The sequence below is a fragment of the Pantherophis guttatus genome, chromosome 10, assembly GCF_059756535.1.
Source record: "Pantherophis guttatus breed Tessera chromosome 10, ASM5975653v1, whole genome shotgun sequence".
Lineage (NCBI taxonomy): Eukaryota > Metazoa > Chordata > Lepidosauria > Squamata > Colubridae > Pantherophis > Pantherophis guttatus.
The window spans coordinates 545,284-571,360 of NC_142072.1; the positions used below are offsets into that span (position 1 = coordinate 545,284).

The 26,077-nt window shown below is 58.4% G+C and overlaps 1 protein-coding gene across 6 annotated transcripts; it reads left to right on the forward strand.

The window, feature by feature from the left end:
• Positions 1-603: 603 nt before the first annotated feature.
• MARK4 (microtubule affinity regulating kinase 4) lies at positions 604-25,848 on the forward strand. Of its 6 annotated transcripts, none has more exons than XM_087876212.1 (18): positions 720-1,359; positions 9,171-9,437; positions 10,395-10,448; positions 12,259-12,307; positions 12,853-12,918; positions 13,735-13,805; positions 14,066-14,122; positions 14,454-14,690; positions 15,207-15,326; positions 15,974-16,073; positions 16,342-16,451; positions 16,780-16,939; positions 17,785-17,933; positions 19,267-19,370; positions 19,980-20,249; positions 22,352-22,431; positions 23,223-23,267; positions 23,913-25,848. In XM_087876212.1, the coding sequence occupies exons 1-18, from the start codon at positions 1,309-1,311 to the stop codon at positions 23,975-23,977; spliced, it is 2,055 nt and encodes a 684-aa protein (XP_087732338.1). In that variant the 5' UTR covers positions 720-1,308; the 3' UTR covers positions 23,978-25,848. The 6 variants fall into 6 exon arrangements, with proteins under 6 accessions (XP_034294169.2, XP_034294165.2, XP_087732338.1 ...); XM_087876211.1 differs by having other exon boundaries at positions 752-1,359; positions 17,785-18,002; XM_034438278.3 differs by lacking the exon at positions 22,352-22,431 and having other exon boundaries at positions 604-1,359.
• The last annotated feature ends 229 nt before the right edge of the window (positions 25,849-26,077 follow it).

The window sequence follows — 26,077 nt, forward strand, 5'->3', positions numbered from 1 at the left end:
CCACTGAGACGGTGCAAGTCCGAGCCGGTTGCCGTGGCCGCTTCTTAGCTTCCAGCCCGGCCGGAGAAGAGAGCAGAGGCTGGGCATCCACCACCTGCCCACCTGCCCAGCCCGTCTCCTGGACGGCTGTGCCCAGGGGAAGAAGCCGATGGGCGGGAGGGGGCAGGGCAGGCCGTCTCGGGGCTCCAGGGACACCACGCGTTCCGCAGCCTTCGCGTGACTCCAAGTGCCCGGAGGATGGCCTCACCGAAGCGCCTTCTCAGGGCAGCACATAGTCGCCAACTGCCCGAGAGGGGAGCCCCCCCCAAATAAACCCTGGGTCCTCCGTGAGGATTCCTGGACCCAGAAGCAAAAGCTGCCCGGCTTTTGTTGCAAAGCCTCTGCGCGCTCCGAGGAACAGCCTTCCGGGTCGCTGCGGCATTTCGGCGGCAAGAACCCGGCCTGACTTCGGGAATAGCAGTCGGACCAGGCGGCCGAGATTTGGGAGCTGCTCTTCCCGCCGCCTGAGCCCCCGGCGGCCTCCCGGCCCAGAAACCCCCCCGGCCCCTCCCGCGCCTGCCAGGGCGGGGAGGAAGCCGCTGCCCTCCGCCGGGATCGCGGCGCGCTTCTGGAAGCGGCGGCGGCGGCGCCTTTAAGCAGTTCGGAGACGCTTCCTGCGCCTGCCGGGTGTTGTCCAGCCCAGCCCGGCCCGGCCTCCTCCTCGACGCCCTGCTTCCTTCCCCCGCCTCCTCCTCCTGCGCGACGCCCGCCTCTTCGACCCCCGCGCTCCTCCCCAAGCGGCCGATGCCGGTGCCTCCCGCCCCGGATCCGGCGCCCCCGGGCAGCAGCCCCAGCTGAAGCGCGCCCCGCCTGGCCGGGAGGAGGGGGCTCAGCGCCGCTCCTGGCGACGGGGGGGGCTTCCCGGGGCTCGGATTGCGTCCGCATCCCTCCTCCTCCTCCTCCTCCTCCTCCTCTCCCCCCCAGCGCGGGGACGCAGCCATATGGGGGGTGGCAGGAAGCGCCGCTCCCCCTTCCTGCCTGCGGGGAGAGTGCGGCGGCCGGGCCGGGCACCGAGGCGGCAGTGAAGGCGAGCGAGAGGCGGCGGCCGAGAGCGGAGCTGAGCCCGGGCCTGCCTTCGCGGCCCCCTCCCCATGGCCCCCCGGGCCGCATAGCGCTGCTCGAGCCGCGTCTCCGCTCAGAGGAGGCCGCCTCCCCTTCACCCCCCCGCCTCTCGCCCTCCGAGCGCGCCGGGGCGCATGAGTGGCCACTCGGGGCAGGCAAGCGGCCGTCGTCGCCCCCGCCGCGTCCGGCCTTGGGCCGCGGGAGAAAATGTCTTTGCGCATCGCGCTGGCGGCGGGCAACGAGCGCAATTCCGAGCCGGTGAGTCTTCCGCGGCGGCGGCCCCTCTTGTTTACCGGGGCTGGACGAAGGGCGGGGCGGGCAGCCCGGAGTTGGCGGCGGCCGGTTGCTAGCCTCCGCGCCGGCTCGGCTCCCCCGCTGCGGGCTGCTGGCGAGTGGGGGTTGGACCGTGGGCCCCGCCAAGGAAACGCGGACTCAGCCTCGGGCCGAAGGTCACCCCGCTGGGCCGCCCACCGGTGCCGCGGCTTCCCAGGCAGGCCCGCCCGAGGCTCCGGCGGCCGCAGCGTTAGCGGGCCGGGCGGTGGGCCTCGCCGGGGGTCAGCGGAGGGGCTCCGCTGAGCGGCCGAAGGCGAGGGAGAGCCCGCAGCCTCCGGCAGTGACTCTGCTGCTTTTGCCGCGCTGCGTCCGGCCTCGCCCGCTCCAACCCGGGTGGAGGCAGGAGGCGGAAAGCGAACGGTCAAAGGGGGTCCTTTCCGAGGGGCCGGGAAGCCGGGCTCCGGCTGGGAGATCCGGCGGCTGCCCCGAGGAGTGCCCCAAAGGCGGGCAATGGCCTGCAGGCCGAGCCCCCCAATTCTGTGCAAGCCCCCCCCCGCCTCCGGCCGCCCCTTAGACATCCCAGGAGGTCCTTGCCGTCCGGGAATACCCTTCTCCCAGGGGAGGGGATGTCCTGGGTGCAGCCTTGTTTGCTTGCTGGTTCTTTGGTATGGAGGGGTCTCTGCCAAGCTGTTGGAATAAGGAGTATTCCTCCCCCCTCCCTGTCATTTGGTCTGAAGCATGTGTCCTGTGTGCCCTTCTTCTGTGGGGCTAGCCTACACCAAATGCCATTTTCAGGACTTATTGGAGGCCCTCCTAAGTTGGCTCATTCTCCGTGTGTTTTTAAGCAAAGTGCCTGACCAGGTTTTGCCAAAAGACATTAGAAGCTGCTGTGTCCTTGGCCAGGCAGAGTGGGGGGTGGGGGACTCGGTGTGAAGGCTTGTGCCTTGTGCTTTAGGTGCTGCCTGGGTCAGCCTAGTCACTTTCCCTCTGGGGATGTTGAGTAACTTCTGTCTGTTTGCCTGCATTTGGATTTATGCCCTGGTCAAGGGGGGCAGACTGTCAGCAAACGGTTTCTGGGGCTTTAAAGGGAAGGTGGGTGCAGGTCCTGGTTTTGCCCCTGAAAATTCCCGGATGCAAAAAGGTCCTGAGCCCCAGAGATTCTCGGGGCCACCAAGCACAGACTTTCTCCGCTCATGATTGACACCCTAGCAACACCAGCAGGATATTCTGAAGCCGTGGGGGACTCCAGTTGCAGTGGGTGGGTGTATTTATGTCTGTGCGACAAAGGATGTCACCTCCTTTCATGTTGCAATCCCAGCTTCCTGTCCCATCTCTTTCCTGGTGCTCGTGGACTCTGCTCGCCCCCTTCCAGCCTCATTGCCCCATCCCCCCTTGCCCTGGGCCCACTGCTGCTGTCTGCCAGGCCTTCTCTGGCTCAGGCCCCACCCTCTCTGCCACCGCTGTTGCTGACAACCACATTGCTGATCGCCAAGGCTTCCTGAAGAGTGCCGCACCGCTGTGTTGCCATGGCAGTGAGGTCCTCACCATGGCAGCCAGCTAGGCATCGCCCCTAGCACCTGCGTTCGTGGCCAGTAGCTGTCAAATGACCAGGGTGTCTCTGAGCATGTGCCGAGAGCTCCCTTGGCCTGCGAGTGAGTAATGCAGCCTGCCCCTACCTGCCTGGGCCTGGGAGTGTCCGGGTGTGGTTCCCCAGCACCTCGGATCAAAGAGTACAGCGTGTACGAATGACAGAGTGAGGCGGACAGTGCCATCTTGCTCAAGAGCTCTTTGCCAAACCAGTTCAGGAGCAGCCTGAGCTCATGGGAGTTTCTCCAAACGGCCGGGCATCTGTAGCTCCCTGTAGCCCAAGCCAATGAACCCAGTGAAGCCCAGCTGGAAGGCTGCAGACCCCTGCCTGCTCTAAGCCATGGAAACCTCCTTGAGAGGAGAAGCTGGCCCTTCCATTGCCCTTCCTCCAGCCAGAGCTCCAGAGGAGCCAACGGTGAGTCGAGGGCTCCCTGCCATGAATACCCCCTCCCCTGAGCTTCCAAGGGACATCCAGAGCTTTGTATGAAGCTGGCATGGAGAAGCTGCTGCCCATGGCTTCACATTACACCCTTGAGGAGAGCTGTGGCACCAGGGCTCGGAGACTTTGGCCATGCCAGGTTGGCAGAGACCGAAGGGCACTGACTCCTGCTTTTGAGTCCTTGAGATCCTGAGCTCTCTGCCTGGCAATGGCCTTGGCCAGTTTCTTCTGTGGCCAACAGCTTCTTTGCATGCCGCACTCCTCCCTTGAGCAGGCTGGCTGGAGAATATCCCCCCTCCAAGAGTTGGACTCAGGTGGCCTCGGGCTGCTCCTTGCCTTTTGGATGACTCTCCTGGCCTCCTTCACACAGATGTTGTATGTAAACAGTCCTGGGCCAAGGGGGATGCTATCCCCTGGGTGTGTGGGCCTGGAGAGAGAGGGCGTGGATGCACACCTGGGCAGGCCTCCCCTGCCGAGTTGCTGCCTAGGTGTGGCCCAGTCTCCCACCCCGAGTGGGACGCTCACCCAGTTGGGGACTCATCCGCCATTCCGGTTTCCCCTGAAAGAGCAGCAGCCACTGGCCCTGTGGCTCTTGGAGGGTGAGGTGTCAGGGCGGGGCTGCTTCCTGGATCATCTGGGCTCTCCTCCTCCTCCTCAGTTGTTGTGATGATCTTCCTGGATTAAAAGTTAATAACATTTGGGGCTTCCGGAAAGTGAGCGACCTGCCGATTTGACGGAAGCAGCTGCTGAGTGAAGGTGCTGCCTGAGTCCCACCTGGGTCTGGGCGCTCCAGAGAGTCTCACTCGGTCCCAGGACTGGCGCTACCTGCCTACTCTTGAGTAAGCCCGAGGGCCTGGTGCTTGCAGATCTGCTCCCGGGCTTGGCTTTGGAGCGGCGTGGAGCCCATGAGAGCCCAGGTCTGGCTGGAAATGAGGAGGAGGTCTAGACTTCCACGCAGAGCCCCGCTTGGGAGAGGCCAGGTGCGCTGTGGGGTTAGGGTGTGGGTGCTGTGGGGTGCCCTCCTTTGCCAAGCCAGGGAGGCTGCTGGCCCAGCCCGCAGGATCCTGCCAGGATTGGCACCTCAAGAAAGGAGATGGGCTGGGAAAGAAGGCTGGTTTGCTAACAACTTTCCCCTGGATCCCATCATAAAGTAAGCAATGGGGCAAAGGATCCAGAGATCCTTTGCAAAAGCTGTATAAAAATATATGCAATGAATAGTCCCCGTTTATTTGTTTTGAATTTGTTAGATTCCTATCCTGTCTTTCATCCAAGAGCCCCAGGTGGTTTACAACAACCCTGTGAGGTAGGCTGGGAGAGCAGGTGAGAGAATCACCTAGTGGATTTCCACGACTGAGGGCCAAACCTTTTGGGCCTGGGGATGCCAGGGCAGCTGTGACCCATGGGCTCTGGACTCCACTGGCCTTGTTCCAAGCGGCTCCCTTCTGGCCTGCTTAGTGACAAAGCCGGAGCTGGCACTGAAATTCCTTGAGTCATTGTTGGTTTTACTGCAGCCTAGAAGGGGCCATGCACCGAGCACCTTTTTCTCACCATGTGCCCAGGTTTTGCACTTGCTCGAGTGCGGGACAGGGGGTGGCTATAGGACGGCAGTGTTTTGCACGCCACAGGCATTCCGAAAGGTCTCCCCCTGCAGTGAGAGAATCTTCACACCAGGCGCACACCAAGCGCCCCGCCACCCTGCCATCTCTTTGAAGCGGGCAGCGCTGTTTTCCAGTGCATTATTGATGAGTGCTGAAGGGGGGGGATGCTATAGCCCCCTCCCTCCTCCCCTTGCCTGCACACTCACAAGAGGACAGGCGGTGTTTCTGGGCATCCCACAATGCACCAAGGCATTCCTGCACCGTGGAAACGCAGGGAGGTTTCCAGAAAGGCCAGGCCTGGCTCCAGCTCCCCCACCCCAGCCCCCCCAGGGAAGGAGAGTCCTCTGGTTGCTTTCTCTGGGGCAGGCAGGAACAGCCCAGTTTGCCTCCATTGTTCGTCCATCCCCTGCCGAGGAGGCCAGCCAAAGTCTCTGACTTTTGTCCCCCCCTCCCACCTCGGCTCCATTCCTTGCCCAGCCAGCTGGTGGGAGGGAGGGAGGGGGGGAGGGATGAATCAGAATAGAGCTGGAAGGGACCTTGGAGGGCCTCTAGTCCAACCCCCTGCTCAAGCAGGAGACCCTATAGCAGGGGTGTCCAACCTTGAAATTTCAAGTTCACAAGTCTTAAAGTTCCCAAGGCTGAAACACCCCTACCCCCCCATCCTACACCATTCCAAACTATGTATTGGGTTTCCCCAAAAATAAGACCCTGTCTTATATTTTTTTGAACCCTGAAATAAGCGCTTGGCCTTATTTTCGGGGAGGTCTTATTATTTTGGGGCGCATGGAGCAAGACGGGGCTCCTCTTGCCGTCTTACCTGATTTCCAGCTCTCTCTCCCTAACCCTAACCAGAGGAAATGGCGGGGACCAGCTGTGCATGCGGTTAAGTATTTTCGGGGAGGGCTTATTTTAGTGCATGCGCTCAAAAGCCCGATTGGGCTTATTATCCAGGGAGGTCTTATTTTCAGGGAAACGGTAATCTCTTGAAAACCTCCAGTGATGGTAGCAAGTTGTCCCACTGGTTAATGGTTCTCATAATTCCATATTCTGCACTTCTGGAGGGAAAATGGCTCTGTTTTCTTCTCCTTGCCCCATTTGGGTTTTGGAAGGGGAGTGTGACCAGCTCTTCCCTTCGCTTGGTCTTCATGGGGCCGGGCTCCACATCCTCTGCTGATTCTCGCCGCTTTCTCGGTTCCTCCGAAGTTTTTGGCATTGGTGCCGAGAGTTGGACACGGGATCCAGGAGGGCCTGAGCCAAGCACGATGCTTCTGTTGGCATGCCTGACGTGATCTTGGCCTTTGGGGCAGCCCCGTCTCCAAGAGCTTCATGCAGGTAGTCCTTGACTTATAACAGTTCAGTTAGTGACAGTTGGAAGTTAGAATGATATAACCATTTTTCACGCCTCGCCATGGTCCACGTGACTTAGATTTGGATGCTTGACAACTAGTTCACATTTATGATGGTTGCAGTGTCCTGGGGTCATGTGACCCCCTTTTGCCATCTTCTGATAAGCAAAGCCAATGGGGAAGCCAGTTTCACTTAACAACCGGGTTGCCAACTTAACAACTGCAGTGATTCACTTAACAGGAAAAGTCATAAAATGGGGTAAAACTCACTTAACTAATGCCTCACTTAGCAACATAAATGTTGGGCTCCCTTATGGTGGTAAGTCAAGGACTCCCTGTATTCAGGTTGCAGTCAAATCCTCTTCGAATACCTTTCCCAAGCCAGGTCGATCCCCTCCTGGTGGGCAATCGCTCTTCCTTCTCTCCCCCTTTAATGGCCTTTGGGAAGTCCACCAGGTGTTTGCCTCACCTGTCAAGTCGTACCTGCTTCCTCCGCAAATAAAGGAACGGGGAACACAGATATTTGCAACCTGCTCCTTGATGCCTTCGGCCTGCATCCATTGCGCAAGCGGCCATCTCATGCACTACAGGTCGTCCTCGAATTACAACAGCTCATTTACTGACCGTTCAAAGTTACAACGGTACTGAAAAAAGTGACTTTTTTCACACTTGCAACCGTTGCACCATCCCCAGAGTCACATGATCAAAATTCAGCAACTGACTCAAGGCGGTCGCACCACCCCAGGGTCAGGTGATCCTCTTTTGCGACTTTGTTACAAGCCAAATCAATGGGGAAACTAGATTCACTTAACAACGGTGTTGCTAACTTAATGACTGCAGTAATTTACTTAACAAGTGTGGCAAGAAAGGTTGCAAATTGGGGCAAATTCTCTTATCAAAGGTTTTGCTTAGCAACAGAAATGTAAGACTCCATTACAGTCATAAATTGAGGACTCCCTGTATTCCTGGGGAGCAGGCGGTCAGCTGTCCAGCAGGCTCTGGGAAGAGCTGATAGGAAGTCTGGGAAAACTGACAGAGATCTGGGTCTCTGTGCTACACGCGTGTTCTTGCTGTGTTCCTATGGCTGAGCCTTGTGGGTTATGAACGGAAGCCCTTGGGTCAAAAAGAATGTTTCCTGGCTGGGGATTGTGGGACTTGTAATCCTAACTCCTCTGGAGAGCAGCTGGTTGGAGAGGTCTGGTTGGGACGATGACGGGAGCTTTGTGTCTGCCTGCTAAGAGAATGGAGACCCTCCGGAAGAAACATGCAGGGACTCTTCAGCAGATCAGATTTGCCTTCTGGTGGGGATCTCGGACCTTTAGGGGTATCGTCTTAGGCCCCCCCCCAACAAGTAGCCATGATCTGGGCGCTTCCCCCGCCCCAACCCTCAACCCCCAGGGCCAGAAGCCACAAAAGGACATTTGTTCCGACTGGAAACAAGTAACAAGGTCATCATCACACCCGGCTCCTCCTGGCTGGCTCTGCCCAGCATTTTTCCCTGCTGCAGGGAGGGCAGCCTGGCAAATTCTTCTCCAAGGACTCCCCGCCTGTCTGCCAAGCTTGCAGGGGTGGTTCCTGGGCCCCTAAAATGTCATCTGGTGGGGCAGGTTGAGTCTTGGGGCAGGCTGTCGGGAATTCTGCAGAAACGAAGAGAGACCAAGAGCTCAGGTTCCCCCCTCAAATGTGCCCCCAGAATCCTGCAGCAGCACCCCTGTCTGTAAAGCCCAACTGGAAGGCTGCAGAGGCAAATACCTCCCCCCGCCCCCCGTGACTCTGCCATGGAGAAGACCCTGTTCCGCCTTTGGCCTTTCTGTTCTTGGCCCTGGAAAATGCTACACACACCCCCCACCCGAGGAAGTCTGCCAGCCAGAATTCTGGTGCTGGGCATGATAAGGGCCCGGGCACATTGTGGCCACTGCTGGAAAGCTGCAGCTGGGCTCTTTCTGCTGGAGAGGCTGTGGCATCATCTGGGTTCAGTCCTTGCTAAACGCCGTGCTTGCCAGGGCGAGCAGGGAGGCGAAGGCACCTTCAGCCTGGCGGCGGTCTGAAGTTGAAGACAAGCCGGCTGCCTGACCCTCTCCATCCCGGCCCTGTGTAGCTGGGCTCCCCATGCCCAGCCCTTGGCCGACACACGCAGAAAGCTGTGCCCAGAACAGGGAGGGCAGTCGCATTGGCTGATTGTGTGGCACCGGGCACTGCTAGCAAAGGCTTTGGGGGTTTGTCAGAGGCTGGTTCAGACTACTCCAAAACTGGAGCCCTTGAAGAATCAACTGCGGCTCATCTTCCCCTTGGATAGTCTTCTGAGGGGGTTGTGGGAGGGTTAGGGTTAACGTCCCTGAACCCCGACTTGGCCCATCCTGGTTTGGGAGGGAGGACCTGGGGGGGGGGAACTCCCCATCCAGGAGTGGTTTCTTTTCACCCACTTTTTCTAAAGTGCAGTTTGGGAGAAGCAGAATTTTTGGCTCCGAAGCTCTGGGTTCAGAACTGATTCAGGTGAAATTTTCTGATGGGAGGTGAGAGGGAATCCCTTGCCGTCCCCAAAACTGTAGAGCCAAATGAAAGCAGTGTCTGGGATGGAGGACGGGGGCAGTTCAGGAGGCCTTGGGGAGCCCAAACAGGCTGGGAAGTGAGTAGGTGGGCTGGGCAGAATGCAAGCAAGCAGGAAAGGAGAATTGGGGGTGTGCTCTGGATGGTAAGTGTGGGGCACAGGTTGGCAAAGTCCTTACCCAGCTGCCAGCAGACACGGCTTATGCCCCCACCCCTTAATTTGAGCACGGGGGGGCCAGGCCCCTTCCCCTCTCCAGTAACCCTTCTTTTGCCCCATAGCACCAGCGCTGCCCAGTGGTGACCCTGGAGCCTGCCCCACTGCCGGTGACGCCGCCGCTGTCTCCCCAGCCCTCCACCCTGGCCAGCAGCCGCTCTGAAAAGAGCTCGTCATGGTCCAGCCGCTCACTGGGCGCCCGGTGCCGCAACTCCATCGCCTCCTGTCCCGACGAGCAGCCCCACATCGGCAACTACCGGCTGCTCAAGACCATCGGCAAGGGCAACTTCGCTAAGGTCAAGCTGGCCCGGCACATCCTGACGGGCAGGGAGGTGAGTCGGGCCCTTTGGGGTTTTGGGGGGCGGTCATGGATTGCTGAGGAGGTGTGGGGAGCCGTCCCTCCCAGTACAGCTGAAACTGGCCAGGGAAGAGGCAGAGCTGGCAAGTCAAGGGGATGGGTGGTTGGGCCCAGCACAGGCCGGGGGGAGGGGGGGAATCAGCTGCACTTGAAGGCATTTACCCGGGGACTGACTTCCCAGGGAGTCAGGGCTTCCTCCGAAGCATCCCATTGGGGTTGCTCTGAATGGCCACTGGTTTCCCCTTGCAAAAACTGGGCCTGGCCAAGACCCTCCAGAAGGCTCCGGGCACTCAAAGACAATCCCCCCCCTCAAAAGAAATCATAAAATAAAGACAGTATCTGCAATTGTACAAGGAAGGGAAAAGTGCAAAGAGCAGCTGCAGACGCAAACTTTCTGCCACAGTCTGCCCCCCCCCACCTCCTCCTGCACTCAGCGGAACATCCAGGTTGAATGGTGGGGGGAGAGGCAGGGGGGCATTCCGGAGCACAGGAGACAGAAGGGAGGAAAGGCTCCCCACAGACCCAGAGAAGGGCTCAGCCCCAGGGACAGCCAGGCCAGCTGCCAGCTCTGATGGCCACGGGAGCTCCTGCCTCGTGTGTGGGAAGCCTGTGGATTTCCCTCTTGGACTGAACTGAATAGGCTGTCCATGTCCCCCACCCCACCCCGCTCCATGGAGCCACTGAGGCTTCAGCCCAGCTGAATCCAGGCCACGCCTGGCCATTGTAAGGCCCCACAGATTTTATTTATTTATTTATTTATTGGTTGGATTTATATGCCGCCCTTCTCCGGAGACTCAGGGAGGCTTACAATGCGTTAAGCCATAGCCTTCATACTTTTGTATATACCTCCTTAGTAGGGCTTTCGGCCCCCCCTAAGCGGTGTTCTTTTTTATACGAAGTCAGCTTATTTTCTGCATTGTATTTTCTCAAGGTGGCTATCAAAATAATTGACAAGACGCAGCTCAATCCAACAAGTCTCCAGAAGGTGAGCAGATGTTGGGGGGGACACGGGGGGGGGGGGGCTTCAGAGCCCAGCTGCCAACTGTCTCCCTTTCCAAGGGACTTGGGGGGTGACACGGAGGGAGGAGTGCCATGGCCTCCTCTGCTCAGAAAGGTCCCTGGGCAGCCCCACAAAGAGATGCAGCCCTCTCCCCTCTGCAGGGCTAAGCAGCCCCTTCCCCACTTGGTGGGCAGGGTGCCACCCTCTGAGTGAGGGTCTTGAACCCTCCGCCTGGGCAATGTGGGTTGAGGTGTCCCTCCCCTTCCCTTTGGCTCCCTGCCTTTCCTGCCAGCAGTGGGGGGGGAGAGATTGCTCCCCATTGCCCCCCTCCCTAATTACGGCTGTGAGTCTAAGCTGGTCGCTGTGGAAACCCGGCTCCTGCCAGCTTCCCAATGGGGAGGGGAAGGAGTGGACCTGCTAATTAGTGGCTGGATCCTCCAGGACAAATGAGTTTCAGGGAAGGGGGAGGCAAATTGCAAAGGCCATTGGTTCAGCTGCTGCCTCTTTGGGTGCCCCAGGTCTTTTGGGGGGAGGGCAAGACCCATATCAGTGGCCAAGGCTGGTCAATGATAGCCCTGGAGGGAATGTGGGGTCTATGAGTGGCTGACTGGGGAGGGGAGCCTAGGAAAGTGTCCTTCAGCTGCACAGAAACCCCTTCCCCTTGGAAGAGTGCCTTCCCTAGGAGCGAAGGAAGAGAAGGAACGGAGAGAAGGGAGGGGCAAGTAGACAGTCAGACATGCAATATTGTTATTCATTATAATTTAATTATGCAAAAGCTGCTTTGGGAGATCCTCTTGAAAGGGGTGATTATTAATCATGGTTAATCAATTAAAGGCCATTCAACCCCCAGCACACCATGGCAAGACGGCCACGGCCAATTCAGACCTGACAGACCAATAATCCATGACCTACAGGTCAAACCTAAGGGCTGTTCCCAAAGCTGGATGCTCTAGACACTCCAGTGAAGAGCTCCAGCAAGTGAGCCAAGCTACACGCGCACACACAATATAAGCACAGGGGAAAGGCTGCCTGGGACCAGAGTGAAGGGAGGCTTAATGGGACCCAGAATCCTTAATGGGGTGCCTGACGCTGCACTTCTGGCAGCTCATGGCAAGTCCCCAGACGTTTGTTTTTAATGTATGGTTATCATGTGATTGCTAAGGCCCTTGGAAAAAGAAAGGAAGAGAAGATCCCAATGCCTCTCTCAAACTCTAGAAAATCTCTCTCTTCTTAAAGAACCAATTAAATCTTGGCTCCCTGGGGCGATATTGATCCATCCTTCCTCTGCAGCTATAAAGGGGCATTTCAGAGGCTGAAAGTGAACATTTCGCCAGGCCAAGATTTTACTTGTGGCTCTTTCCAGCCTGACATTATTAGCCTTTTTCTGCTGATGGAGCTGACCAGGGTTTGTCAAATTCCAAATTTTCGGTACATAACCAGACCTCCCCTTCCTGTCTTCCAACCTCCAACCTCCTGCCAGGGCCATATCACGTATACAGCTGGTCCTCAGTCTATGACCATTCATTTAGTGGCTCTTCAAAATTACAGAAACACTGAAAAAAGTGAAAAAAGTACAATAAAGGTTTATGGACAATGGGGGAGGTTGGTAAATGAAGGGAAAGTCCCATTTTCCTTTTGCCAGCAAAGCTGGACCAGCCTTCCCTTTCTACAGAAATGTCCTTGTTTGGGGGACTTTAAAACCAGTCTGTTTTGGGAGGGGGGGGATTGTGGAGAGAAAAATGTTATACTGTGACCTTTGGGGGGGGTCAGCTAACTGTTTGGGACATTTTTGCAGCTCTTCAGAGAAGTCAGGATCATGAAGGGACTGAATCACCCCAATATCGGTAAGAAACAGAAGTCTGGGAGACCCCGTGGGCGGCCCCCCCCACATGGAAGTCGTGCTCTTCAGCAGCTGAAGGGGTCAGGAGGCTGGGGTCAAAATGGGGGTCCATCTTTCAATTCAGAAGGCAACTTGCTGGGGATAGGAAGGAGAGCTCAGAGGGCATCAAGTTGCAAAAACTTGCTAGGTACGGTGGTGGGGGTCAGAAAACCCCCCAAGAAATGAGCAGAATCTGGGATTCAGGCAAAGCTTTGGGGAGCAGGGACTGCTGTGGGATGCCCCCACAAGGCTTTGCGCTCCCCCAGGAAGGACCGCTGCAGAATCGCAGATAGGGGTCCCAGTGGTCACTTGTCTTGCCGCCCAGAATTTTTAACTTCCCTCTCTAGTGCTTGCCCCATATAAAAGAAAATAGTCCACTGTTAAAAAGAGGCCTGCGAGGTTCGCAGTGGTGACGGGGGGGTGGGGGAGAGGGAGTGGGGCAGCCGCAGCGTCCCCGGGAGGGCAGCTCCTTGCTGGGGAGGCTGACGTGGCTTCTGGTTCTTTGCGCAGTGAAACTCTTTGAGGTGATTGAGACGGAGAAGACCCTCTACCTGGTGATGGAGTATGCTAGCGCCGGTAAGACTTGCCTGCCCTTCCCGGCTGGGTTGAAGAGAACATTTGTAGCTCAAGGATGAAAGGAGGGGTCTTTGGTGGCCTCTGAGCTGAGCTGTTAACTTTCAGACGTTTCATGACCCAACTGGGCAACATCGCCAGTGTCACTAAGGAAGAGGGGAGGAAGAGGAGGAGAAAGATTGTAGAGTCCTTGGTGCTCTCTGATCTTGGTGGTTTCCTTGCAGACATTTCATGACCAAACTAGGGAACATTATCAGTACACTCTGAGGTTGGCCGTCAGTGCACTGATGATGTTCCGTAGTTTGGTCATGAAATGTCTGGAAGGAAACCACCAAGTTCAGAGAGCACCAAGGGCCCCACAGACATTGCAACCTGGGGGAGGGGTTCTTCCCCCTTTAGGCTGCAGAGAGGTTGGGGGTCAGCATGTGCTCCTCCAGGAAAGTCTGTCACCTGGACTGGTTTCTAAGGGCGACAAAACTCTGCATTTGGAGGCAGCGTAAACAGGCTCATCCACCAGGCATTTCCTTGAGCTCCAGCTATCCTCGCCTGACCCCCTTTTGTGCTGACAAGCTGAGGAATTTCTCTCCTCTCTCTGGCCAACTGGCACCTGCCCACCCCATTACCTGGGCAAACTCTTCCCGGCAGATCTCCAGGAACAGCTGCAAGCGCATCCTGTCCTTCCCTGGCACCGATGGCCCCGGGTTCAAATGTCCATAGCACCCACCATTGGCTTCACCATTCCTTCACTTCACCCTTCCCTGTTTCTAGCCCTGGCATCTGAGCTGGCCTCACTCACCTGTCCTTCCTCTCTTCGTGCAGGAGAAGTTTTCGATTACCTGGTTTCCCATGGCCGCATGAAGGAGAAAGAAGCCCGGGCCAAGTTCAGACAGGTGGGGCCTCACGATGCCATTGAGAATGCCCTCCCTTTGGGCTCTGGGCAGGGATACCCATAGGGCCTGGCTGGGTGGGCAAGCATTTCTGGCTGCCTGGCAGAGTCCGCTTGCTGGGCAAATGGGCTCATCTGGCATGGGGAGGGTGTTCTCCACAAGGACCGGTTCACTTGCTTTGCCTGGAAGGGGGCTGTGGAGGGGCTGGAGGGGTCAAATGGGGGGCTTGCACGCTAGCCAGGACCCCTCCTTTTCACTCCTAGATTGTCTCAGCTGTGCATTACTGTCACCAGAAGAATATTGTACACAGAGACCTGAAGGTGAGGAGTTTCAATGCTGCTGCCATCTCTCCCTCCCCCACCCCTATTCCTCTCCTTGTATGGGAGCAATGGTTCAGCCACCCTGGGGCAGCCCCCAAAGCTTGCCCCGAGTGGCTGGATTTTGTGAGCCTCAGTGCTTCCACCTATAAAATGGGAAGAATTGCTGCCTGCTCTTAGAGTTGATGCGAGTTCACCAGAACAGCTAGAAGAACCAGGGAAGCTTCTCCACCCAGCATTTTCCTGGCCGTTAGACTTCGGGTGCAGGTTCCTAAAAGCTTATTGGGCCTGGGGGCTGCAGCAAAACTTTACACCCCCCCTTTCTCTCCCCCAGGCAGAAAACCTGCTGCTGGATGCGGATGCCAACATTAAAATAGCCGACTTTGGCTTCAGCAACGAATTCACGCTTGGCTCCAAGCTGGACACCTTCTGCGGAAGCCCCCCCTATGCCGCCCCTGAGCTCTTCCAGGGGAAGAAGTATGATGGGCCGGAGGTGGACATCTGGAGCCTTGGGGTCATTCTGTACACCCTGGTCAGCGGCTCCCTGCCTTTTGATGGGCAGAACCTCAAGGTGAGGCTGTGGGGTGCAGAGGGCGGGGCAGGGCGGGAGTCCCAGTTGCAAGGAGGGAGGGTCAGGTCAGCAAAAGGGGGCTGGCTGGGATGCTGGGGGTGTGGGGGGGCTGTGCCGGATGAGTTCCTGGCTCTGGATCCACTTGGGAAAAGGGCACCTGGGCATTTGGCGTCTCCACCTGGGTTTCCACAAAGGGAAAGCTGTGAGCGGCTTTCCCTTTCTGTTTGTTTATTTCTTTATTTTATGAATTGGCATATCTCCCACCTCTCCGTGCAAAGTCTTTTCTCCTCACTCTGCCCGGTTGCCCAATGCCAGAAGTTGCAAAGGCTGGTTCCCATCAGGGGAACGAGTGGTTGGCATCTCATCTTCTGGGCACCTGGCCACTGGCCTGGCATGAGCCCTTTGGCGCCCTTGGCCAGGCAGCGCTGCCCCCCAGCGGACTGGCTGCCCAGAGCGACTGATGGGGGGAGCTGGGCTGCGCTCTGACCAACAGGCCTCTCCCCACCCCCCTCCCAGGAGCTGCGGGAGCGCGTGCTGCGTGGCAAGTACCGTGTCCCCTTCTACATGTCCACAGACTGCGAAAACATCCTGAGGCGCTTCCTGGTGCTGAATCCTGCCAAACGCTGCACCCTGGAGGTGAGGGGGCCTGGCTCCGTGGCAAGCCCCGCGTGGCAATTTGCCATCCCTGGGTGGCTCCAGATGCTCCTTCCTCCCTTGTGGTCCCTCTGGGGCTGAAGGAGCACAGCTGGCAGTGCCCGTCCCCCATGCCAGTTTCCCGGGCACCCACCAGAAGCCGGGCCTTTAATTAGCAACCATCTCTGTGGGATCTGGCCCTCCCCACTGCTGAGCCTTCCTCCCCTGACTCCCCCCCCCACCAATGACTGTAATTAGCCTAATTGACTCAAGGATAATTGCATGGTGTGTCAGGGAGGCACTGCACACCCACGCCCTCCCCTCCTGGCACAGCTCAGCGCGTGTTCCAGTTGGGCCTCCACAGGCACCCTGTAGTTTATTGGGAGGCTGTTTGTGCCTCCTCTGAAACGGAGACCCATGCTGGAAAAAAATGGAGGGAGTTCCTTGGGTGAAGAATTGAAGGTGCCTCTGAGCATGTGCTGAGGGCTGCAGGAACCGGCCTTTGCTCACCTGGGGTACCCAGATACCTCAGGTGGGAATTATGAGGGCTTGAAGCTCAGGGCGCCAGGTGGGCCCAGAGGGGGCTGCATTGGCGGGGCTGGGAGAGGGCCCAGCAGTTCGGTCCCCCATTAACGCTTCTCCCCCCCCAGCAAATAATGAAGGACAAGTGGATCAATATCGGCTACGAAGGGGACGAGCTGAAGCCTTACCGAGAACCCGAGGAGGATTTTGCAGATGCCAAGCGCATAGGTAGGGCCCCCCCCGGTGCTTGGGGGGATGAGCGGCCCTGGACCCTCCCCCTCACGTGCGGCTGATCCTGCTGCCTGAGATCTCCCACCTGCACACAGATCCCAGACCGAAGGGTCTGCCACCAATGCCCAACTGCTCTCCTGGGCACCAAGGGGAGTGGCAGCGGGGCAGCTGGGCAGCATCCCCCATCCCTGACAGCAGTGGGGTCTTCGAGCCCCTCCTGGCCTTGGGCTGGCTTAACCTGTTGCCTCTGCTCCTCCCTATCCAGAGGTCATGGTGGGCATGGGCTACAGCCGGGAGGAGATCAAGGAGGCCTTGGCCAACCAGAAGTACAATGAGGTCACAGCCACCTACCTGCTGCTGGGCAGGAAGAACGAGGTACAGATGCTGCCAAAGCCCCCCCCCCGGGATTTGAGCAGGAGGGTGGGGCATCCTAGTGCAAAGCCGCAGGGCAGGGGGCACACACTTCAGCCGTGCTCCATTTGCCAGGAGGCTACAAGGGGCAGGTTTTGGATTCGCCCGAGGACCCCATGTGTGGGAGTGGGTTCCTGGCTTCTGAGGAGCCAGGCTCCAGCTGGCCTAAGGAGGAAGCCATTCCCCCCACCCCCCTGAAAGGGATGCAGCTGCCTCCCTTCCCCCCAGGTGCAGGCATGCACATGCTCAAGCTGCAGCAGCTTTGACAGGCCTGGCAATCTGCTCTGTCCAGCAGGTGGAAGCGGGGGAGTCCCGCACAGGCAGCAGCCTCTCGCTGGCCCGAGCACGGCCACCCAGTGAGGTCTCCAACGGCACCAGCAAGTCCTCCTCACACGCCAAGGGCCAACGGAGCTCCTCCACATACCACCGGCAACGGCGGCACAGCGATTTCTGTAAGTAGCCGGAGGGGGGGGGTCTGCCATCTCTGGAGACCTGAGGGCCACTCTTGGGGTCTGGTATGGCCCCCCAGCACACTGCCTGGAGGGCCTCCTAAGAGCCCAGCCCTTCTCTTAGCTTTATCCCCCAAATCATAAAATGGTCCAAGAGTTCATGGGAATCCGGCAGTGGTGTCAAGCTGAGGCTGCTTGGAGTCCTCTTGCAAGCAGGGGGTTGGCTTGATGGCCTCAAGGAGTCCTCTGATCCCTCTAAACTCCTGCAGCTTTGGAGCTCTCCTTCCAGAGGTTTGAGGTGCATCCAAGATGGTCAACAGGTTGAGATGGGGAACATAATACAGGTAGTGCTTGACTTACGACCACAACTGAGCCCGAAGTTTCTGTTGCCAAATGAGACAATTATTGAGTTTTGTCCCATTTTATGACCTTTCTTGCCACAGTTGTTAACTGAATCACTGCAGTTTTTAAGTTAGCAACCCAGTTGTTAAGTGAGTCTGGCTTCCCCATTGACTTCGCTCGGCAGATGGTCGCAAAAGGGGATCATGTGACCCCGGGACACTGCGACCGTCATAAATGTGAGCCATGAATAGATGCTTTAATGGTCGTAAGTGTGAAAAACCAGGCATAAGTCACTTTTTTCAGTGTGTTGTAACTTCAAATGGTCACTAAACGATCTGTTGTAAATTGAGAACTACCTGTAAATACAAGTGTTTATTCTGTGGTTTCATCTCAGAGGAAATTTAAAAGGAAGTAAATCCACAATAGATTTTGTCCTGAGCCCCCTTGCCCACTCAGGGTCATTGGATGCTGCCCTCTCTGAAAGTGCCCCCTTCCCCTCCCCCCAGGTGGCCCTTCCCCCACCCCCCTGCACCCCAAGCGGAGCCCCACCAGCACCGGGGACGGGGAGCTGAAGGAGGAGCGGATGCCCTCGCGCAAGGCCAGCTGCAGCGTGGTGAGCAGCGGCCGGGGGGGCCTCCCGCCCTCCAGCCCCATGGTGAGCAGCGCAAACAACCCCAACAAATCGGAGATCCCTGACCGGCGCAAGGACAGTGCGGTCAACACGGTGAGGGGGGAGGGAGGGGGGGCTGGCGGGCTCCTCCCTCAGCACAAACCCTCATTCGGTGGGGCAGGCAAGGTGGGCAATGCTGTTGTTCCCCCAGGGCGGCGGGACATCTGCAGTATGCCAGGGCCTCGGGAGGGGGGCATTCCTTCCCTGCCAGGGCCAAGGAGCTTTCCTTAGACGTCGGGGAACGAGGGATGGAGTTTGAAAGGGCACCGGGCGGTTTCGGAGCGCTGCCCAGGTCCTTCTGTGCCCAGGAGTCACGGAGCCAGGCTAAAAATTGGCGCTTGGTCTCCCCAAATTCAGGAGCCTTTCTTCTGGTCATGCTTCTTGTGTCCAAGCAGAAGCAGAAGCTGCCAAAGAGGGGCTTGGATTAGGAGGTGACCTGTGGCCTCTTCTGTGTCACCATCAGTGATACAACTATTAACAGACCGACAGGGTTGGAAGGGACCTCGGAGCTCTTCTAGTCCAACCCCCCCCAACCCCCCCGCTCAAGCAGGAGACCTTCTACCATTTCAGGCCAATAGCTGTCCAGTCTCTTCCTGAAAACTTCCAGTATTGGAGCATTTGCAACTTCTGAAGGCAAATTGTTCCACTGCTCAATTGTTCTCAGTGTCAGGAAATTCCTCCTTGTTTCTAGGTTGCTTCTCTCCTTCAGAACTTCCATCCGTTGATTCTTATCCTGTGCTTTGGAGGATAGGTTGACACACACACCCCTTGTTTGTGGCTGCCCCTCAAATATTGTAAACCTGCCATCATGTCACCCCTAGTCCTTCTTTTCTGTAGACAGGCCATACCCAATTCAGAACTGAGGAGGAATTTCCTGACAGTGAGAATAATTAACCTGTGGAACAGCTTCCCTCCAGAAGTTATGGGAGCTCCATCACTGGAAGCTTTTAAGAAGAGACTGGACAGCCACTTGTCTGGAATGGTAGGGGGTCTCCTGCTCGAGCAGGGAGTTGGACTAGAACAGGGGTGGGCAAATATGCCCCCTTTACGACCTGTGGACTTCAACTCCCAGAATTCCTGAGCCAGCTTGGCTGTCTCAGGAATTCTGGGAGTTGAAGTCCACAGGTTGTAAAGGGTTTGCCCACCCTGGACTAAAAGACCTCTGAGGTCCCGTCCAACTCTGTCATTCTGTTAATGTCTAACTTGCCAAAGACCCGGATGCTGAGAATGTGATGCAGCTGCCCCCAGTCCATCCCCCTAATTCCAGGCCCCATCTGATCTGCCGGCACTGAGCTGGCCATCTTCCTTCCTGTTTCAGAATAACATCCCGTCCAGTATGATGACGCGGCGGAACACGTACGTCTGCACGGAGAGGCCTGGGGGCGACCGCCACTCCCTGCTCCAGAACGGGAAGGAGAACAGGTGGACTTTGGGTGGGGCGGGGCACGGGGGGTAGCACTGTGGTGGCTCTGGGGCACGGTCACTTCAGTGTCTGGCACGGGGTGTCCATCTTGGCCACTTGAAGTTGGCTGGACTTCAACTCCCAGAGTTCCTCAGCCAGCCCTGCTGGGAGCTGAAGTCCACCCTTCTTCAAGAGACGGAGAAACTCCCGGTCTGGAGAGGCTCATTTCCAGAGGGAGAAACGGAAGTTGTTGCAGCTCAACAGGACCAAGAGAGCCATGTGGCCCCTCCCAGAAGCCCCCTTTCCTTATCCCCAGAGAGGAACCCAACGGGGGCACAGGGTGCTTGTGAGCGCCTGCCCCACGGCTCCTGAGTGGTCCTGAGCATCCCACCGAGGGAGCAGGGCCTTTGGCCATCTCGTGTCCAGAGACCAGGCACAAGGTCAGCATCCTAAGGAGTCACCTCAAGGGGCTGCAGGAGACCAGTGGTGGCTCAGGGGTCAAAGGCCAAACCTTTGGGATTTCTCAGATCTTTTGCCCCAAAGTTCTTCCGGGCCCCACATTGCCGTTGTTGGGGGCGAAGAATCTTGGTTTGCCCTGAGTGGTGCCCTCTCCTTCTTCCCCCCTGCAGCTCAGGTGCCAGTCGGGTGCCCCCGGCCTCCCCCTCCAGCCACAGTATCGCCACCTCCTCCTCCTCGTCCGACCGCACCCGGCTCTCTCGCGGCACCAACATCCGCAGCACCTTCCACGGGGGACAAGTGCGGGACCGGCGTGGCACCGGCGTGCAGAACGGGCCGCCCCCCTCTCCCACCCTCTCCCACGAAGCCCCCACTCTGCCTCAGAGCCGCAGCCGGGCCACCTCCAACCTGTTCAGCAAACTGACCTCGAAGCTCACGCGGAGGTAAGTGGAGGCCGCTTCTGGCCCGGGGAGCCGGGGGGAGGGGGGGGCTGCAACATTGAATCCTCCCCACCCACTCCAAATTAGTTTGCAGAGTTCAGGCCATTCCTGGATTACAGGCAGCACCTCAGCCCCTTTCCTGCCGCTCTGCAGATAGAATACAGGTAGTCCTCAAACTACGACCACAATTGAGCCTACGGCTTCTGTTGCTATGCAAGACTGTTGTTAAGTGAGCTTTGCCCCATTTTACAACTTTTCTTGCCACAGTTGTTAAGTGAGTAACACGGTTGACGTGAATCTGCCTTCCCCATTGACTTGGCTGGTCAGCGGGTCTCAAAGGGGGATCACGTGACCCCGGGACACTGCGACCGTCATAAACGACCCAATTTTGATCACGTGACCTCAGGGATGCTGCAATGGTCATAAGTGTGGAAAACGGTCATAAGTCCCTTTTTTTCTGTGCCGTTGTAACTTTGAATAGTCACTAAATGAAGGGTTGTAAGTTGAGGACTACCCGAAAGAAGGCAAGAGGAAGCAAACGGGGGAGATTTAAGGGTGTTCAGCACATCCCTTTGTCTCTACAGCCCCTGGCACTGCCCCACTGGCGCCAAGCCTCCCCCTGCAGCTCTTGGAGGCAGCAAAGCACCTTCAGGACAGGTGTGCCCAGCCCAGCGAGGGAAGGTGCCCGCCTGCAGTCAGTGCCTCTCTTCTGAAGGAGGCTGACTCTGCGCAGCCTCTCCCCCTTGGGGACCCCCTCTGCTTGGCCCATTGTCTGCCATCCAGGGAAAACTGGGGGGGGGTCTCTTCCAGTGGTAAGATCCTACCTGTTCGCACCAGTTCGGGCCAACCAGTAGTGATAAAAGATACTGGTCTGGCTAACCGGTAGTCAAAAAAAAAGCTACCGGTTGGTCCAAACCGGTATTTCCGATGATCAGCTGTGCCGCGTGATTTATATTCGCTAGAAAGCAGGAAATTCTGCTTTCTAATGAACCGCGGAGGATTTCACCACTGATCTCTTACCGCCCCCCGCAGGTCCTCACACAGCTGCGGCCACCATGCTGGCAAAATAGGGAGGTGTGGACAGTGACACACCTAGCAGAGTCCCTGGGTGTCGGGGGTGGGCGGGGGGAAGAGGGGGTAGGTATAGATTTCATAAATGGCAATCCAGATGATCCAACGTCTTTCCCCTTGCCTGGGCACAGCCGGGGCAGGGGGGACCCCTGGATGGATGGCCAAAGACAGAGCACTTTCTGCAGCCCCCATGGTGGGGGCTTCGCCCCAGAGAGCCTGGCAGAGCCTTTGAAGCCTCCCGGGAGGGCAAGCAAATGAGCATGACTTCTGTGGGGCATGCATGGCTTCCCCCCTGGTGAGCCCTGGGTGGAGCTGCTTCGTCCCAGCACTGCTTAGCTGAAGGCGGCTGTGTCCCCAGGAGACACTCCTGGGAGAGGAGAGGGGCGGCTCTGGCGTACCCCCTCCCCAGTCCTGGGAGAGGAGAGAAAGGAGGTGGGGGGCAGAGGAAATCAGCTGGCTCAGATAGGGGCTCTAGGCAGGAAGGTTAGAACAGGAAGCCCCTTCCCCCAACGGGGGGGAGGGGGGCATGGAAGCGAACGGCCAAAGTCCCAGGCAGCCCCATCCTGAGCATGGGCCCCACAAGTCCCTCGGCAGAAAGGGAGATGGGCGGGGCCCTTGCAGGAGCTGGGGTCTTTGGGGACTGAGGGAGAAGGGGGTGTCTGATGTGGCAGAATGAAGGGCAGGCAGCTGCCCAGGGCAGGGAGGACGTTTAAGTGCAAATGGGCGGGGCAGGATTCACACTCCTGGCCGCAGGCTTGGCTGAGTGAAGAAAAGGAGTTGGAGATTTGCTTTTGGGGGGCTCAGCCAGAGGAGCCTCTGGGGGCCCCTCTGATGCAGTCCGGGGAGAAAGGGAGCCCGACCCCCAAAAACCAGCTGGAAGGAGCTTCTCCCCGCACAACCTGGACTCTACCTTCCCCTCCCCACCCGGAGCATTTGCAGCTACTGAGGCAGGACTGACGCCCTCCCCACTAACCTCTCTTGCTCTGCCCCCCGCCCTCTGCACCCCTTTCACTCTGGCTTCTCTCTGTTTTCAGGGTCACTCTTGACCCCTCTAAGCGGCAGAATTCTAACAGGTGCGTCTCGGGTGCTTCAGTGCCTCAAGGATCTAAAATCAGTAAGTGGCTGCTCCCCCCCCCCCCCCGCTCTGCTGCTGCTACCTTTCTCGCTGCCTTCTCCCCCTGCCCCCCCCCTCCCCGCTCACCCTTGCTCGGCTAGAGCCCTTAGCGGCCCCCCACTGGGAATGCCTCTCAGCTGCGCCTGGCTGCTCCGGAGCCCCCACCCCCACCTGGCCGGTTCAAGAGGCACAGAAAGGTGTTTTGAAGCACTCGGGACTCTCTTCCTTACGTTGCCGGTTGGAGCTGAGCCCGAGGTGCCCCCTGCCCGCCCGGGGCTCTGAGCAAGGCCAGCTAAGAGTCGGGCCAGGTGTGCAGCCGGGCAAGCCCAGGGCAGAGGCAGAGAGGTCACTGGCTTCTTCAGAAACGGTCCCAGGTGGACCGTGCCCAGGCTGCCTTTGCGGCCGAGGCGGCTCGCCTTTCTGCCTGTGGGCAGCATGGAAACCCCACAGCAGCCCAGCCTGCTCCCCGTCCTCTGCTGGGCGGTCAGCTGGTGCCTCGGTTGCCTGCCCTGGCTGCAAGGCCCCCGGCAGAACAACAAGCCCTCCCCATAGAAACGTTGCAGGAAAGGGCGGGGGCAGAACCTTTCTCTGGGCGGCAGACTGAGGCAGGCTTTGGCCCCAGGGAACCCCATTTTGCAGTTCTAAATGACCCACTCCTGCCCAGGTACCCCGTCTCCCTCGTCTCCCTGAGGATCGAGAGCTGGAGGCTGACAGTGAAGGAGGGGGGCTCCCCCAGATGACGCTGCCCACATCCTCTTTGCCTTCACTGCTGTTCCTGTCTTGCCTTTCAGGGTCGCAGACGAACCTGAGAGAATCAGGGGACCTGCGCTCACAAGGTGAGTCCCCGGGGGGCCGGCCCCCATCTATGCTGAGAGCTCGAAAGGCCAAAGGAGGCTGATGGAGAGGCCGGGGGGGCACTTGGCTTCCTCAGCAGCAGCAGGAGGAAAACGTGGCTTTGCGAGAGTTGTCTTGATTTTGCACAGTTCAGTTGCAGAATTCAGCTGGGGGGGCATGTGGGGGATTGTGCCACGTAAAATGTCTGGGTCTGGAGCCCAGCTCAGTTGGGGGGGGGGACCTCTGTGAATTAGTCCGTTCTCTCCGGGGCGTGTTCACCTAACTTATCTGGGCTCCTCCAATATCTACAGTCTGCTGGAGTTTATTTTTACTTATTTATATTGTGCCTTTATTTTTATGAGTAACTCATGGCAGCAAACATACCTAATCCGCCTTCCTCCTCTTTTGCCCCACAAACACCCTGTGAGGTGGAATGGGCTGAGAGAGGGGGGGAGGGGGACTAAGGCGAGGCTAGACTATTCATAGCCAGTCTAGGTTCACGATGCCTTAAGCCATGGTCAGAAACCCTGACCAAGCTAAACATAACCCCTTGGCATCTTGGCTGGGGCGGGGTCCCTTTTCTGGGGCCTTTGGGGCATCTGCCGCTGGTGCCCGCTGAGCAGGCTCTTGGTCCTCCTCGCCCGCAGTTGCAATCTACCTTGGCATCAAAAGGAAGCAGAACCCCGGCTGCTCCGATTTACCTGGAATGTGAAGCTAACCAGCACCCGCTCTGCCGAGGCCATCCTGGCCGCCCTCTGCCAGGCCACGGACTCTGCCAACTGCTGCCGCCGCCAGACGGAGCCCTTCGTCCTCTCCTGCACCCACGGGAAGAGCGCCAGTGAGCACTTCTGCTGCTTCGAGGTGGAGGTCTGCCGGCTGCAGCGGCTGGGGGGCCTGCACGGGGTGCTCTTCCGGCGCCAGGCTGGCACCTCCCTGGCCTTCCGCAGCCTGGTGGCCAAAATCACAGACCGGCTACAACTCTAGGGTGGCCCGGCCTGCTCCGTGCATTGACTGACCCCCAGACTGGGGAGCCGCGTGGGGGAGGACATGGCCCTGGGACCTTCCTACCTTCCCTCTGGGGCCCAGGCAGTCCTTGGGCCCACCTCTGCTGCCAGTGGGAGCAGTCACTGCCTGCCTGCCAGCCAGCCTGTCAGTGGTGCTAGGAGGGGTACAGGGGGAGGGCAGGAGGGAGGGGAGAGTAAGGGGGGCTGGCAGAGAAGGACACTGGCTCCTCCTCTGGCCCCTAATTGGGTGAGGGAAAGGCTAGCCAGCCTTCCCTTTCCCAAGTCACATGGGGGGAACTGCAGGCGAGGCTCTGGCGTGCCCCCTGCTTCATCCGTTGTGCAAAGGGGACTCCTGCCCATTGTGCTGTGGCCACCAGCCATGACACTTTCACTCGCCACCTCATTGCCATCCAGGAGCCAAAGTGCTTTCATTTCCCCAAGTGGAGGGGGGGCGGTTTTGGGGCTTGCCCATAGAGTGTCCTGCCTCCCTTTCCTGGCACCCACAAAGGCTGACACCCCCCCCCACCCGGCTCCACTGGCTGGATTGCTGGCAAGAAGAGCTGCTGCCCCAGGAACCCAAGCATCCTCCAGGACAAGGGGGACCACTGCGGTCTGGTTCAGCGGGGGAGGGGTTGGGCAGGAGAATGGAGCAAAGTGGTTCAACTGAACCAGGGATGGGGGTGGGGGGGAGCTGAGCCAGGAGGGGCCGCCTGACTGGCAAAGGGGTTGCAGCGCCATGTCCAGCCTTGCCTTCAGTGGCAGCACCATTCACACCCAACCGGGCAGGCAGCTGTGCACTTGAGCAGTTTGGGCACCGGAGGCCCTCCTGCCCAAAGGCCTGCAGGCCAGAAGGTCCCGAGCACCGGGCAGCAGGCAGAATCCCCACATCTCCACGCAGAGCTCGTGACCGGACTAAGAACCAAGGCTGAAGCCTGAAGAAAGTGGAGCTGGTGCCAGGACCCCGCTCGGAAGGGGCTGGTCCTCCCGAGTGGGTGAAAGAGCCAGGATTCGGTCACCTGACGGCTGCTGGCCATCTCACTGCGGTGGGCAGGAGTTGGTGATGCTGGCTGCCCAAGAAGCTCTGCTTCAGTGCAGTAGGAGGGCCATGCTGGGTGGCAGCTTGGCACCTTTCAACCCTGGGAGTTTGGGGCCCAGCAGTGGGAAAGAGCCATGGAGGGGGACTGGCACAGCAGGCGGCAGAGCTGCCAGGTGCCCTAGGCATGGATAGGGTGGATCTGTTTGGCCAGGGTAAGTGGGGGGCCTTGTCGGACGGGCCCAGAGACACAGCTGCTGAGGGGAGAGTTGGCCACTCCAGTGGGGAAAGCTGCAGTGCCCCTCCCTCCTCCCCCCCCAGCTTTCCTTTGTTTACTGGGTGCCCCTGCTGTGACTTCCCCCTTCTCCTCAAATCTGGCCTCTTGGGTGCCCCCCACTCTGTACAGACCCCCTGTAAATAATATTCCCTTAGCCCCGTATCACTGGGTAGAGATATTAAGCGCCACCTTTTCACCTCTGGACGATGTAAGTTATTCCGGCCCCAAATGATGGTCGTGTCCAACCCTCAATAAATGTAGAAACTCTCCTGGCTCCGTTTGCTCCCTGCATCACACGTGGAGCTGACATGGGGGGGGCTGATTGCTGGCAAGGCCCTGGGTGAGAGTCCTGCCAGCCTTGGCAGCTCCTGGGGCAAGAGGCATGGCTGCCAAAGCCTCTCGGTGGGCATTGGGAAGAGGACCCTCTCCAAGGGCAGCCCTGCATTAAGAACCAGCCAGCCAGAGAAGCCCCTGCTCTTGGGAAACCCCCAAACTGAG

Coding starts and splice junctions, on each gene's coding strand:
- MARK4 (XM_034438274.3), top strand. CDS start 1,309: ATGTCTTTGCGCATCGCGCTGGCGGCGGGCAACGAGCGCAATTCCGAG. Junction 12,919..13,734: donor GATGGAGTATGCTAGCGCCG/GTAAGACTTGCC, acceptor CTCTTCGTGCAG/GAGAAGTTTTCGATTACCTG. Junction 13,806..14,065: donor CCCGGGCCAAGTTCAGACAG/GTGGGGCCTCAC, acceptor TTTCACTCCTAG/ATTGTCTCAGCTGTGCATTA.